We start from the raw sequence: 16,730 nt of genomic DNA, 5'->3' as shown, positions 1-16,730 counted from the left end.
CCCAACTCTACTAAAAATAAAAAAATTTGCCAGGCGTGGTGGCACACACCTGTAATCCCAGCTACTAGGGAGGCTGAGGCAGGAGAATTGCTTGAACCCGAGAGGCAGAGGTTGCAGTGAGCCAAGATCGCACTCCAGCCTGGGCACCAGAGTGAGACTCAGTCTCAAATATATATATATATGGTTTTATCTTTAATACAAATCAGTATTCTCACTTTGAATAAAGTTCTTGGTTACTTAGATTGTTCTGTATATCATCCTTTTATAACACATTTTATCAAATAGAAGTATATACATGTATGTAGCTAGAAATATTTGGGGTCTTAACAAGAGTAAGTGAAAACATGATAGGATGACCCAATCATTGTATTTGAGTGACTTCTGGGGTTGAAATTAAATACGACAACATATTTTTTGTGATGTGCCACCATTTCTGTTCTACATAAATTAACCTATAACATTTATGTTATTTTGAACTGACAAACTGAATGTATTAGCTAAGCCTGCCACCTAGTGAAAAATCTAGAACTCATATTTATATAATGAAACACTGGATGCTAATGCCCTTTATATCCATAGACTATGACTTGTATTCAGTTATAACATGTGATATTTACAAATTTGGTTGTCTAATAGATTTATTTAGGTTCCTTTGAAACACTAATACTGTAAATAGATTTCTGGGTCTTAAAATGAGCTAAATATATTTTGCACATCGTACATTTTAGAATTAAAATGACATAATAAGTCTCCTTTCCCTGGGCACTAAAAACATAATAGAGCAATACTTGAATTAAAAAACATATATAGTTTGTTCTATTTAAAACTTTTTACAAGTATTTTCTGTTCTGACTCAGTGATGTAAATATAATTGTCTAGATATGTAAGATATCCATGGAAGAGTTCTCTGCTGGCATTAATTTATTCAACGAATATTTTTACTAACCAATATTAAGATGAAAAACATACCATATATTCTATTTCACAGGCTACTGGGGGAACTCTGAAACTAGCTGTATTTGTATCATAAAGCAAAACACACAAACATAAATATACAATCTGGAAAATGTTTATGATACTTTAATCAAAATTACTTAGTGAGCTACATGTCACACTATAATTTCTGATTTGCCATGGTACTGGAAATAATGTTTTTAAATAAGAGGGGTTATATAAATATATAGGTATACCAACACATTCAGATACACATAAAACACTAATTGGGATTTTTGGACTGCAATTGACTATTAACACTAAAACAAATATAAATGTATGTAATCTTTCATAAATAATTTTAAAATACTTCAGGAAGTCTGAGTTAGTAATAAATGACAGTATGATAAATATCAGGACTCTTCTGCTTTCAAAAATCTTATCCATGAAAACCGTAGCCAATCTAAACATTAAAAGCAGTTTTCACTATATAAAGGTATCACCCTTGCATGTGTCAGTGTTGAGTATTTTAAATTATTTACTTATATTTATGGCTATATTATTTTGAAATGTGTCATTTTTCATATGCATGTACGTGTTATTTCCTTAGTAAAATTATGCCTACTCGTGCCAATCTAAAGTCAATATTTTCTTAAAAAAAAAAACAAAACAAATAAACAAAACTTGCCCCTCTATGCTCTTACCATCCTGGCAATGCACAAGTCTCTTAACTGGTCTGCTCACACCCACTCTTTCGCTTCCTGAAACGATTCTCCACATTGTACCCACAGTTACCTTTTAAATTTTCTCTGTCCTTCAGTTGTCACCTGTTATTCCTAAAATTCAAACCAACCTATGCACATACTTTACGAAGCCATGAAAATAAGGCTTCTGAATTCCATTCCAGCCTCCTCACACCAGTCTTCCCCTTGCTCTGCTCTAAGTCCTTGGCTGGTCACTATCAGGATCTCAGAGCTTCGTATGTGTTGCCCCTATATGCAGTGCTCTACCCATCCTTTGGCCCATTTAGTCTCTCTCCACTTTTCAGGTAAAAGATTATCAATTCCGCCGGGCGCGGTGGCTCAAGCCTGTAATCCCAGCACTTTGGGAGGCCGAGGCGGGTGGATCACGAGGTCAAGAGATCGAGACCATCCTGGTCAACATGGTGAAACCCCGTCTCTACTAAAGGTGCAAAAAATTAGCTGGGCGTGGTGGCGCGTGCCTGTAATCCCAGCTACTCCGGAGGCTGAGGCAGGAGAATTGCCTGAACCCAGGAGGCGGAGGTTGCGGTGAGCCGAGATCGCGCCATGGCACTCCAGCCTGGGTAACAAGAGCGAAACTCCGTCCCAAAAAAAAAAAAAAGAAAGATTATCAATTCCTCAGGAAGACATTCCCTGACGCAAGAGACTAGAGCAAATATTCCTGTTATATATACAATTCTACATATTTCCCCCAACAATTGCCACAGTTATAATTCTGTAGTGAACATTTTAAATGACTGGCTTAATACCTTCCCTGCTAGATGATTAGCATTCTAAGGCCCCCAGCTATTTCACCTTGTTCATCACTGCAGCCACAGCAACCTGTATAGTCCTGACACTTAGTAGATGCTCCATAAACCTAGGGGCCACGCATGAGACATTGACAAATTGCGGGCATGGCCACAGAAGTCATCCTGTCCTGTGACAGACTTAATGCAGGATTTGCTCTTTTCCAAACAGATGACAAATACATGACTTGTTTCAGTGTTTCCATTGATGATGTCCTTCATCTTAGAAGTATGTTCAGCTAAAGTTTAGAGAGAAGCAAAAACAGCAACCAAAAATCTCTGTATTAAAACAAAATCAATCAAGGGGAACTTCTCAACTAGGTCACTCCTGGACTTTCACCATACAAATTCTGCACCCATTCTGCACTAAACATTATTCTGTGTGCTCTTCAGACAGACTTTTGTCTCCCAACTCCTAGAGAAAGTTTTCTCGTTTTTCTTGACTGAAGAAAAAGTGGGGAGGAGAGGGGAGGGGAGGAGAGGGGACTCTCTACCAGCATATGCCTAACACATTAAGTATGAACTTGAGAGGAAGAACTTAACATAGAATAACCTGCAGCAAGGTGTAAGGACATGAATAAGTGAGTTCACCAAAGCCTGTAGAGTAAGCAAAGCAACAGTCAGGAGGAGAACCACAATGGCATGCTTCCGTGTGCAGGAGGACAAATTAAGTTCCAGAAAGGTCGATATGATGATCATGTGCAAAAAGCTCAAAGGGAGGGCCAGGCACGGTGGCTCATGCCTATAATCCCAGCACTTTGGGAGGCTGAGGCAGGCGGATCACCTGAGGTTGGGAGTTTGAGACCAGCCTTACCAACATGGAGATATCTTGTCTCTACTAAAAATACAAAATTAGCTGGGCGTGGTGGTGCATGCCTGTAGTCCCAGCTACTTGAGAGGCTGAGGCAGGAGAATCACTTGGACCCAGGAGGCGGAGGTTGTGGTTGAGTTGAGATTGCACCATTGAACTCCAGCCTGGACAAGAACAAAATTCCACCTCAAAAAAGAAAAAAAGAAAAAAAAAAAAGCTCAAAGGGAGCCAGGTGCAGCAGCTCATGCTTGTAATCCCCGTACACTGGGAGGCTGAGGCAGGTGAGGTAAATCACTTGAGCCCGGGAGTTCAAGACCAGCCTGGAAAACATGGTGAGAGCCTGCCTCCACAAAAACTGAAAGTAAAAACACTGAGAAAGGAGAAGAGAAGACACAATCTGAATGCCAAGGAAAATAACCCAACAGAAGTGGAAAGATTCAAGACACAGAAGAGAAAGGACAAAGTTGTTTTCAGGAAGCCTGAAGATAATGTACTACACATAAATTCTGCACTGACTGTCCGTGAAACAACAGACTCATTAAAATCTCTAAGTTAACAACCCCTGGAGCACACAGTTAACTTCTGAACAATGGGTAGGTAAGCCTGAATCTGCCATTTTTTTCTAGATGGGCTAGGACGGGCCACTAAATTTCTCTAAATGTTAATTTCTTTCTCAGTGAAAATGATAGATGCCAGTGACATGCCGAACAGCCACCAAGTAGGATATTTTTATAGATCAATCTGACATAGCTATTTTACTGTGGTTGTTTTTAGTCCAAAGCACATTTTAATTTGAGGGTTTAAACTTAGTTTACGTATTAGTACTTGTTCATAAAAATATGAAAACATGCAATTTTTTTCCAATTGTAATGATTTTCTTGTTATGTAAATCTTTTTTTGTTAGTTTTTTTGTTTGTTTTGAGATAGAGTCTCACTCTGTTGCCAGGCTGGAGTGCAGTGATGCCATCTTGGCTCACTGCAACCTCTGCCTCCCGAGTTCAAGTGATTCTCCTGCCTCAGCCTCCCTCCCAGTAGCCGGGATTACAGGCATGCACCACCACACAGCTAATTTTTTGTACTTTTAGTAGAGAGGGGTTTTCACCAGGTTGGCCAGGATGGTCTCCAACTCTTGACCTCATGATCTGCCTGCCTAGGCCTCCCAAAGGGCTGGAATTACAGGCGTGACCCACCATGCCCAGCCTTGTTATGTAAATCTTTAGAAGGAGAAATTAAATTTAAAATTGAGGACTTGGTTTTCTTTCACTTTTTAGCACATCTTTGTACTGGGATGGCTTACTTGAGTGTCTTCTCTTAGATGTGTAAATAAAAAGAGAGAGGGGGAGAGAGAGAGAGAGAGATACTACAAGGTCTAACAGGATATAACCTGGAAAAGATCTTTTCTCCTTATTGTCTTTGATATGCAGAAATGGTGTCTGGGGAGGTGCTGAGCCAACTGCTTAGGATTCAAGGGGATTTTTCTGAGCAGAGGAGCGGAGATACACTATTCTTCCAGGAAATCACCCCAGAGGAAATTTGCTGCTATAAAGGCCTACTAAGAGCGCCCCCTCTCCCAAAAAACAAACAAACAAAAAAACTCATCGTGACGTAAGTGATAAATAAGAGTCCTGTCTACACGTGTATACCTATATAACAAGCCTGCACATCCTGCACCTGTATCCCAGAACTTACCAAAAAAAACCTATGTTTTTTTTTTTTTAAAAAAGCCCTGTCTAGGTCATTCTAGGACTCTCATGATGTCTGTAATTTACTTTTCTAAACACTTCAAAATAAACAATGTGATAGGTGCACGCACTGGTTTAAGTTAAACACCAGGTGCAGCTAGCATTCTAGGTCATCACCTAAGTGGCCCACTTTGGTCTGTAATCTGAAAGTTGACACAGCATTACTTCCGTTATCTGTACTTCTATCAGTGTCATAGGCCTTACTAATCAGCCCTTACGAATTGACTCTTGATTGAGAATACTAACGGTGTTCTTTAAGATATAAGGATTAGCTAAAATATTTTAAAGATACTATTCACTCATGCATAATTAATGTCTAAGAATTTAGTTCTCTTAGGGATGGGGCCCAAAGCTTTCATCCTAAATAGTCTGATATCCAGCTATTGTGATTGGATTTCTAGTTGTCTGATGCTCACTGATGAGGGGAACTGGATCCCACCTCTGGCACGCTGGCACCTGCCTCTAAGGAATTTCATGCATGGTGGTGGGTAGAGAACCTCAAAGGAGACACAGCTGTGAGTAGGAGGGAGTGAGAGAAGGGAGAGAGTTGAGATCAGTGTTCTGTGTAGTAGATAATCCGCAATTATCCAGGAGGGTTTCAGTGCAGCAGTGATGATCACGACTGATCACAGACTTGAACCTGGGTTAGGAAGGGGAAACGCCCTCAGGTGACTTGGGTAAGTAAAAAGGTGGTAGGATCCGTGGATGACAGGTTCCAATGTGGTCAAATGATTATTAAGAGTTGAGGATATGAGAAGAAATTAGTTAAAAAATGAGTAGCACTACCTAGAGTGTTGAAAGCTGTAAACTGAGAATGTGAAGTGTAAAATTATTCATAGGCCAAGATTTCGACTATGACCGTGAGAATGGGTGGTGAAGGTCAGATATTCAATGGATCGTCTATGTAAGAGTGTTGAAATCATCAATAATTATGATAGAATCAGGATTGGCAAGAGTAATAGTAAATCAGGAACTAAAATCTTCAAGGAATGCAGAAGAGTCATCTGGAGGATGATAATTGACTCTTTCTATAAAATGCAACTCCCAAGTCTGTGTGATTTTGTTCATTTATCTGTGTAAGTGATATTCTTGTATCATAGAAACCCATAAATGCCTGTCTTTTTTATCATATAAAACTAGCCTAGCTTAGCACACGTAGATTATAAGCTTAACATACAACGCAAATAAAGTTTCATGAATTTTGTTTCCCAAAAAAATACTGTTACATACTTGGAGAAATAATAGTAATATCATGATAGGGTTTAAGAAAGGAAAGAACACAGGTAATTTCTTTGCTATTTGGGTTTTTAACAGTTCTTTTGAAAAATTCTGCTTCAAACTATTCATTCTACATAAAAACTATATTAACTTTAAAAATATACTGAAGACAGATAAGCCTAATAGTTAAGGTATCTAAAGTTATTAATTCATCCATCCATCCATCCATCCATCCATCCATCCATTCATTCATTCACCAAGTGGTAATCACATCTTCAGCTAGGCACTCAGAGAAGCTTAGCCTTTGCACAGTTAGCTGTCATGTGTGTATCTGTCCATAATTACTCTGGTGAGTAGTTTTAAAGGACTAATTACAGCCTTCAAACCTCTCAGTAAGATGGGGATTTATTATTATCTTTGAAGAAAAATAATTCATCCAGAGAATATATAATAAAAGTAAGTGTCACCATAATAGAAATAAAACTCATGGTAAATTGAAAGTTTATTTATTTATTTATTTATTTGAGACGGAGTTTCGCTCTTGTTACCCAGGCTGGAGTGCAATGGCGCGATCTCGGCTCACCGCAACCTCCGCCTCCTGGGTTCAGGCAATTCTCCTGCCTCAGCCTCCTGAGTAGCTGGGATTACAGGCACGCGCCACCATGCCCAGCTAATTTTTTGAATTTTTAGTAGAGACGGGGTTTCACCATGTTGATCAGGTTGGTCTCGATCTCTCGACCTTGTGATCCACCCGCCTCGGCCTCCCAAAGTGCTGGGATTACAGGCTTGAGCCACCGCGCCCGGCCCAAATTGAAAGTTTAAATAGCATGTTTAATTAAAAAGACCTAGGATCCTCTCCTTTTATGTAATCAGCTTTTGCCAAGCATGAAATAAAAAAAAAAAAAAAGCATGGAATCACATGATTTTTACCCTATTCACTCGCTATAAATGTCATCCTTGAATTAATAGTCTACCCTGTAATTTCCTTTTATATTCTCTAGAGAAAAAAAAAATTCCTTATGTATTTGTAATATTTTAAACAAGTTCTATATACTGTCTTTTGAAAATGTACTGTTTAATACAGCTCACTAGTTACCTAGTTAAGTACATTCTAAGTGAACTGCCGCATTATAATAACTTTAAAGTGTTTATTTCTTCTTCTGGAACAAGAGGTTCTTATGCAAATGCAGGATACACTTTCCAGGTGCTAAGACAGGTTCTTTAAATAACCAGTCTCTAATCTTTACATTAACACTGCAAGGTGGGTTGTTTTCTGCAGCATTTTATAGATGAGAAAAACTGAATCCTAATGAGGTTAGGAAGGCCACAAAAGTGTCTGCTGGAGCCTCTAGGGCAGGCGTCCCCAAACTACGGCCCTCCGGCCGCACGCGGCCCCCTGAGGCCATTTAACCGGCCCCCCGTCGCACTTCAGGAAGGGGCACCTCTTTCACTGGTGGTCAGTGAGAGGAGCACAGTATGTGGCGGCCCTCCGACGGTCTGAGGGACAGTGAACTGGCGCCCTGTGTAAAAAGTCTGGGGACGCCTGCTGTAGGGTAAAGGCTACGCCAGACAAAGTTTGCTGCTGTACAGTCCAACGTCTACGGCTTTTGCACTCTGCCACATGAAAGTGGTAATTATACTGCTAGTTACATTAATAGCTAGTATTTATTAAGAAATTAAAAACGACTAGGCATGTGCTAAGCAAGGCATTTTGTATTTCTAAATCTTTAATAATATTGTGATTACGACACTGAGATGCAGAGAAGAAAAATAATTTACCTAAGGAATTTACCAAAGTAATTCACCAAAAATAGGCAACTTGACTGGGGCACACATCTAGGGTCTCCCCTTTGAATTTTGAACTCAAACTAGAAAGAAAAATAATTAACCTCAAGATATGCTTTGCTACAATATGAAAGTATGAAAGTGGAGTGAACATGGACGATGAGACAATTGAGGTGGTTTCATTTACCTCTGTAATTCGGTAACATAGATACTTTCTTTAGGCTTCTGCAAAACTCATACAACTGAAACAAAAAGATCTTTTTGATATTTAAATATTCAGACGAATTTAGAATCCTTCCAAGCAACACAGATGTCTTCACTGACAGATGAGACTGACCTCACTTACAGCATGCACCTTTCTCTGGTCGGGACTGTTTACTCTTACCCAAAGACAACCATAATGGGGATTCACATCCCCATTAAATCAAATCCAATGAATCAAATTCAATGGGCACATTTAATTAACAAAATACAGGAAAATAGTAAAAATGATGCCACAATTTTGCCCCTAACATGGGTAAATTACCTGTTCACAGCTGTGCAGTCCTTCAGTTCTAGCTATCCATTATGTAAACACAAATATTTGGTCATTGCTAGGCATAGTACCAATATGAGAACATGGGCTGCTTGTCATAACTCATGACTGCCAGAACACAGAAGCTTCAAGAGTTTTGTTACTGTTAAACTACCTGAGACAGCAGATATAGCATTCAACTTATTTTATGAGGAGCATTACTGACCTGGTGTTAAAAAATTAACTTTATGCAGCGCCACTCACACATGACATGCTCCGTAAGCATTTATTTTGTGGAAAAAAAAATGAATAAATAAATGAACATAAAGTCAGTGTGTCTCATGTTCATTCCTCACACAGTGTCAGTGTCAAATATTTTACCAATGTTTAGCACGAAACAAGTGGCGGGGTCGGATGATTCAGCCACTTACCTGAAGAGAGTCTGCACGTTCACGATGGTTTTGGCATCTGCCATGTAGTCTTCCTCCGCACTCATGGTGCTCTCTTTGTCCACAACCACCATGTTGGCAGCAAAGGTCACTCCACACCTGAGTAAGTCATCTAGGCTTTGGTAAAAATCAACAGAGAAAAAGGAACATTAAATAAATCACAATGCTACAATCAGTGCTAAAATCTCGCACTAGCCCCTGTGCTTACGTAAGGTGCCTTTAGCGGTGGCTTTTACAGAGTGTGCACAGGTAGCTGAATTATGATACAATACTATCTACTTATAAAAAATAATTTTTATTTTGGGGACTTTACATGTTATCAGATCCCAGCTGTTTCAAAGCATGTGTGTTAAAATATTTTATTTAAAGATTTTTATTGATTATATACATGTAATATGGAATACACCCATTTTGCAATAAAATAGAGCATGTTAGAAATTTGTTTTTACAGTTAACATACTTCTTCAAAGACAGGACATTTACATTTTTTAAAACTTCTAAGGTAATTTTGGTAAGAGAGCATAAGTGCTGTTAATTTAGATGGTCAAGCTTAATGAAAAAAAATAAAACTATAAATGTTTATTTTTAAATGTTTATTATTCCTTTATGTGAGATCTATGTGTTATTGATTGTTCCTACACAATCAAGAGCATGTAAAACATACAAGTATCTGTTGTGTGCAAGCCTACTGTTTAGCCAGCCTAAGTTTTCAAGCAAGCGACTGAATAACCTGATTTCTTTGGCTGGATGAAGTAATTGCTAAAGTTGGAAGCACATACCTGTGGGCTAAAATAGAGTCAGTCTTCTTCCCTATCACTGATTTTAAAAAATCTTACCTATCATTCTCCCAATGAATTAAAAGAAAATGTTTACCGTCAAAACTGAAACAGGGAACCATTATTCTCATTGCCTCTGCTTCATGCAAACTAGAAAAGTAGAACTGAATTGGATAACGGAGACTAAACTTGAATGAGTACAAGAATGTTCTAGGTGCAGAGTTGATTGAAGACAGGTAAGAAAAGATAGGTTAATTGATTTCCGTATCTTCCGATTTAAAAATGGGATGTTTAACGCTTAAAGAGCAGTTAATTTCTCTTAGATTTTTAAATTGAAGAGTGAAGTCCCTGAGGATCTTCTCCAAGTGCATGATTGGATGAGTTAGCCATGGCACGTGAGAGGGAATTATTTTCCTTTATGGGAAGGCGGGAGGCAGGATTTCTTACTCTGTTATTAGGCGAGAGGGTATTACCAAAGCCTTGAGTCCAAGATCCCCAGGAGTAGTCCAGAAAAAATATTTCGCTTGAATCAGGAACAATGGTCTGTGGCAGAGATTTTATGGCTAAAACTGTGGAAACAGAATGTTATTCCAAATAAATTTCCTATGATAAGAGGGGCCAGGACCATAACATCCAACCACTATGATGACTTCAAGTTTAAGTGCCTAGGGATACTTGGGTCTTTCTTTTATTCAGGAAATGTATCATAATGTTTCTTAATTTATTAAAGTACATTAAAAAAGAAAGAGTTAGATGGAAAATGAATATGAGATGGCCCTTTATGGACCATCAAAATGACACTTAAGTCATATGTCTTCAAACCACCTTACTATAATTTCACATCACTTTCTCATATTTCAGCTTTCACAATCTTTTTTCTTCATTAAAAAAAAATCTTCATTATAATTACCTATACATGAAAAGGAAAGTATAGGGCAGTCGAGGATAAGAGTGACTGGGTAAGTATATATGCATAGAAGTGAAGATAGGAAAGATGAATATTTAATCATCAATAATTCAATGACATTGGTGAACCCTTGACCAAAACTTCACTTTAAGAGTACCTGTTCTAAAAAGATAAATGTTACATATACCCACATGTATTGGTTAATTCCAGTCTCAAAAATACTAGCTGCTATAGTTTACTCATAACCTTGGCAAATTATCATTAAACGTGAATTTAAATCTATATAGAAAATAGATAAATTTGGAACATTTCTGAACCACGTAGAAGCTTTTTAAATTTTTTGTTTTAAGGTCATATTATTATTTTTCTATTTACTACTTCACTTAATTTTTTATAAGTAGGCTGCCAACTTCTTCCTATAACTCCTGTCCATCATAATTTCTGCAAAGCAACTGCCTTATTTTTTCCTACTATGGTTGCTTTCCACAGCGTGGCCAGCAGATGGCAGCACAAGAAAGTCAATCTAGACGGAAACGTGTTACAGGAATAATTGGCAAAGCCTCCCTAGACTGCCTTTTCCAAGGACTAGCATGTGAAATGTATGAGTGTAAAGAGGTGTTGATGAATGCATTTGAATTCATTCAAAGAGGTATTTTTAAGGAAAAATTTCAAACACAAGCAAAAGAAGAGAATTGTTAGGTGAACATACCTATCACCAGACCAACAATTAACAATTTGTAGCCAATTACGGTTTATTTCTGTCCCTAGGAATTTGATACTCTCAATTCTGTATTCCCTCTCCATAAGTACTTTCATAAAGGAAGAATTCACTTCACAGTTTACATCAGAAAAGGCAGATAGGAGGCTTATTCTTTATCGTTTTTAAGCATACTGTTTTTCCAGTCAATTTTAACAGAACACTATCATTTCAAAACATTTCCAAAAAGATTACTGGTTATAAAACACGTGTAGAATTTAAATGGGAACTTTAGTACATCTAACTACGTTTTGTTTACATGGTTACTATTGTGATAACTGATCGTGTAAATTATATTAATGTAGAATGGAGGCTAAACATATTTTAGACTGGTTGATCTTTATTGTATCCACAGCAGTAAACACTTTCAAAGTTATAAAACTTTTGTTTTCTTCAACATCTACAGAACAAAATGTAAAAGTTAAAGTTCTCAATTGGTCAATTTTAGCATTTATTTTGAAGACTCTAGCTGACATTTTTTAGAAATGAAAAAGTAACATATTATTTCAAGTATGTTAGCTTTTTGATCTTTTATTTATATACATTTTTTAATGTCATGATGATGCATGTATAAGAATTCGTATTTAGTTACTAATGTATTAAACACACATGTCCTTTTAATTAACGAATATTTTAGAAATTATAAATTCTGAAATGTGACTGAACTCTTAACAAACTGCTCCAACTTATAAACCTAAGTTAAAATGAGCATTTCTAAATTATTTTAAAGTTTCCAGAAGTTATCATAAGGTTATCAATACATCACAATATTGCATCTTTAGTTTTCTCTACCACTATGTCAATAGTAATAATATTGTTATAGATGACACAAAACTAAAAATAGCATTAGAAACTGAGCAAAACTGACAAAATTGACATGCAGCAAGATTTGTTTTAATTCAACAATAGATTACTGCTTAGGAAGTGTAATACAAGATGTATAACACGAAAACATAAGCTCTACATGCAAAATATATCATATTTGCAATACTGACATGGCAAATTACACTCATCATGCAGTAACAAGGCACAGCACATGACAAACCACAGGACACTACACTAGTTAGTGTGCCAAAGATTTTGTCACCTACTTGTCAATAGAGCCCACCATGTAGTAAACCATTGGAAACCAACAGATTGCATCCAGAAAATGCATATCTGGCCTAAGTAGTAGATGGGTTACAAAATGAAACACAATGTCACAACAGTGGCAGCACTTCTAAGGAAAGGAAGTAAGTTGACTTAGTTTGCATTTCCAAAACTCAACACTGCTGACAAAATTAATTTTAAGTGCTTTTTTTCTTAACATTAACTAGAAAATGTCATTTGCACTTGTTATGAATCATACAGTGCCCTCAGAATTATAAAAACAAGTTGCATTTCAGCTTTCTAAATCAGAAACATTATGGCATCATTCTACAAAACTACGGAATTTATATTCTTAATTACGACTAAGAAATCTTATAAATAAATTTAAAAGTCATCCATGCAGAGGAAGCCTTGTAAAATAAAAAACTAAGGCTTTTTAGATGATCTAAAGCAGTAGGTACTAACACCTATTAGTGAGCAACTATGAAGCATGCCTATTAAGAACAACATTTTCTAAGGGAGATAAGTATAATCGCAACATACCCTATATAGTACCTCAGTATGTCAAATAAATCTAGTAAATATGCTCATGCAAAATATATATTTTATAAAATTATAGTGAAAGTAATTCATCTTTTAATTTATTGATTGACTCAATATATATTATTAAGGAAACGTGACTGAAATTTTTACTTATATACATATTGGAGGAAAAAACCATAAACTGGAAAGCTTCCTTAGAAATCCCTTAATCTACTGTATTCATTTTACAAAGTTATTAATTCCTTCATGTATCTATTCACTCAGTGTATATGTACCCAAAATTTTTATTTACTAGACATTTTAATACACTCAGGCATATGCAAAAAAACCCGTTAGCATGTTAAGAAACACAGCATTTTAAAAATTCATGTATAAAATCATACAATTCTATTATATATTTTATTCTGTAAAAGCAAACAATATCTTATGCGTAGGAGGCAGAATTGAGGAACATTTCAGAGAGCTGATGTTTAATCTGAATGTTAACGGATTAGTAAGCGTTTATTCAGCATAAAAGGAAAAGAAACTTCCAGGCCAAGAAAACTATAGCACCTACAAGCCTCCCTGGCTAGATAAACTTTTTTTTGCTCTCCCTGACTTATTTCTCTCTTGATGATAAGGTTGATCTTGTTGATCATCCTTCTAGCTCTTTACACTCTGAAGAAAAAGAATGCTCAATGCAGCAAAGCATTTCAGGGAAAAAAAAAAAAAAGAAAAAAAACTCGTAAAGAATACCATTATTTTAACCTTGATTAACTTTCTCCCCATCATTTTCTTTGTAGTCATTACAATGACCCAGTATTATTATATCTTACAAATGTACCACAATTCTTTCTTAAAATCCTCACTTATTTAGTTTATAAGTTATTTTCACTTTTTGCTGTTAAATAGTGCAGTTATCCGTTCTTTGCAGTACCTTGCTATTGTATTTAACACTGGTATTCACATCTTCGGAGGACTTTCTTTCTTTCCTTTTTTTTAAAACATTGATTTTTATCATTACCCCAAAACATTCATAGAAGGGATATTAATGGATCACCATCTATAAATAGTTTTAAAGATCCTGATACATGTTTTCAACAAATATCATAACCAAACACACACTCCAGTAGCAGTCTCTGATAGTGCCTTGTGGTAGAGATTTCTAGTTATACCCTTTCTAGGCACTGTCCTGCTTCTTAAAATTAGCAGGGCTATTTTAATTGCTGATTCAAAACTCTCCACATCTCTCTCACCCTGCCTTGTGAGTGACTGGAGAAGCACATAGGAGGATACAGGCACCATAAGAGTGGGGCAACACTGAGCTGTTGCGGTGATCTGCAAAATCCCTTCACCTGTGTCTTGAGGTCACTGTGGACAAAGTAAGTCTTGCTTCTATGCCACCCTTCTACTAGAGTTAAAAATGAAGATAAGACCTTTCTATTTTGTTGCTGGTCTGGAAGAGAATATAATAAGCTAACTGGCCATCAAATTTAATCATTGTTATGCTTTAAGAAACTCATGAATTTCAGTCACATGCAATTCTACCACAAATATGTACTTACAATAGGCAAGCAATGTGCCAATCCTTGGAAATTGCTTTAACTTCTGTATTGTGGTAGCATGGTTCATCTCTACGAGAATTCAGCTATGTTACAAGATAAATGAAGTCACCTGAACCCTGCTAAATATATAATCCTGATGAAAGTTATCTAAGGTAAGTGGTCTACTATGCTGTATTCTTTGCAAAATTTAATTTTGTATAACAGATAGATTTAACTACTGCAGCTATTGAAAAAGATAGCTTAAATGGAAATCTGAAATGTAAAGAATAAATTCTGCATTTACACGTATTATGCCAGCTCACTTAAATACGTTGTCAACAGTCTTCATGGCACCCAACCTGCTTAGTAATTGAGTAACATAAATGACATTATAGGCTCATAATAAAACAATTTTTTAATTCTTTTGGGAGGTAGCTAATTGGCAAGTATAACCTTTATATTGGGAAGCATTATTATTGAAAAACATTAAGCAAAACATAAAACACTCCAAAAATGTCCTTTTCCTACATTGTGTCCCCAAGGTACCGATGAGGTTTTATATTTAAAAAACAATTATGTAGAATAAAATGTATGCATTTTAAAAAATCTGACTACTAAATAGAGAAGACTTATTTATATTAGGAATTACATTAAGGAAAATTAGTGAAAATAATTGACAGATTTAACTATATAGTTTATTACAAACAGATTAATAAGGAACGAATGTCAAAAAACTGTTACTTATATCAAATTTGTAAACCAAAGTTGCTTAGTACATAAAGAAGTATTTTGTAATTAATGAAAAAGATAAACATGACCAAAAAATATATCCAGAAGGAATACATATACATGGACCAAAACTAAACAAAACGACACAGGCTAAACTAACTGGCAATAAACAAAATAAAAATTCAACAAACACAAAAAGTAACTGAGTTAGTAAACAGAAGAAAAATGAGCACATTCATTAATGAGTCCTAACTGTAATTCTATTAAAAAAGATGACTGCTTATGAGCCAAAGCCTTATATTCTTACAGAAATTCTCATAATAAAAGTTGCCATTCAAATATTAGTCAGTGACTGTTAGGAAGTAAAAAAAAAGGGTTTACAAATTTGTATGAATTTGTAAAATTCACAACCATTATTTAGTTCCCATTTAATAACAATAAAAATTTAATTTATTTCAAGTTCAAGAAGTAGTATAATATGCTTTTATGAGCACAGTTTATTTTGTTAACATTTCCTAATTCCACTTTAAAGAAGTTTATTCCTTGCTAGACAATATAAAAGTAATTTAATTTTAACTACTTAAATAAATGTCCTTTTTTTATTAATTGGGTTTTCATATAAATCCCTACATCAGGTTGAAGAATAACTGTGTTCTTTTCCTGATTCACAGCAGAAAAAAATGATATTTCTTGTCTTCCTTTTATGAGCCAGATATTGCGCTAGGATTCTATATACATTATCTACATCATCTCACAGTAACTATTTAAGATAAATGTTTTAACCATTTTACACATCAGAAATATGTGGCTAAAAAGACTCAGTAGCATTTAACAGACCTATCAAGAGAATAAACTTAGAACTTATCTCAGATCTGAATGAGTCTGAAGTTTGAATTTTAAAAATAAGAACAGTGACATGGGCATTTTCTCATTAATTTTAAAATAAGCTAAAGTGTACTTGGCGCCATTATGTAGAAAGATGGTTGATTTAATAAATGGATAGTGTAAATAACACTTTGATAAATATTAAGAGCAAAACCCTGGATTTTTTACTTCATCCTTATGTGGCTTTGGGTAATATATTCTAGCTTTTGACTTGCTTTGCTATCTTTCACATGAGATGGTGTTAAAAATGACTAGATGACCTTTAAATCTGGGGTGGTAATCAAAATATTTAAAATCAGTATGGCACAACAGATCAAAGAGAACAGATGGCCAACCAATCAGAAGTGACACCAGCTCTAAACAAGCAGTACCAGCTGAAAGATGTTTTTCAATATGAGCGAACTTTATTTAATTACCATTTGAGATCTAGAAAGCTTTCTATTCGGAAACATCGTAAACACTGATTTTGTCATATTATGTGTATGAATATTATAAATGTAATTCACATTTTAAAATTCAA

The 16,730-nt window shown here is 35.8% G+C and overlaps 1 protein-coding gene across 8 annotated transcripts in view; it reads right to left on the bottom strand.

The window, feature by feature from the left end:
* The window catches only part of KCNT2 (potassium sodium-activated channel subfamily T member 2), a 436,518-nt gene that overhangs the window by 82,276 nt on the left and 337,512 nt on the right, over window positions 1-16,730 (bottom strand). For 6 of the 8 annotated variants that reach the window (XM_074389701.1, XM_074389699.1, XM_074389705.1 and 3 more), the window contains exons 20-21: window positions 12,533-12,604; window positions 8,984-9,118 (exon numbers count right to left, since the gene is read on the bottom strand). In XM_074389701.1, coding sequence (XP_074245802.1) covers window positions 8,984-9,118; window positions 12,533-12,604 — 207 coding nt within the window. The remainder of the gene's footprint in view (window positions 1-8,983; window positions 9,119-12,532; window positions 12,605-16,730) is intronic. The other 2 variants (XM_074389702.1, XM_003938147.4) reach the window with 1 other exon arrangement.

This window comes from Saimiri boliviensis, chromosome 19 (genome assembly GCF_048565385.1).
Source record: "Saimiri boliviensis isolate mSaiBol1 chromosome 19, mSaiBol1.pri, whole genome shotgun sequence".
Taxonomy (NCBI): Eukaryota; Metazoa; Chordata; class Mammalia; order Primates; family Cebidae; genus Saimiri; species Saimiri boliviensis.
This window is presented reverse-complemented; position numbering and strand designations above follow the sequence as displayed.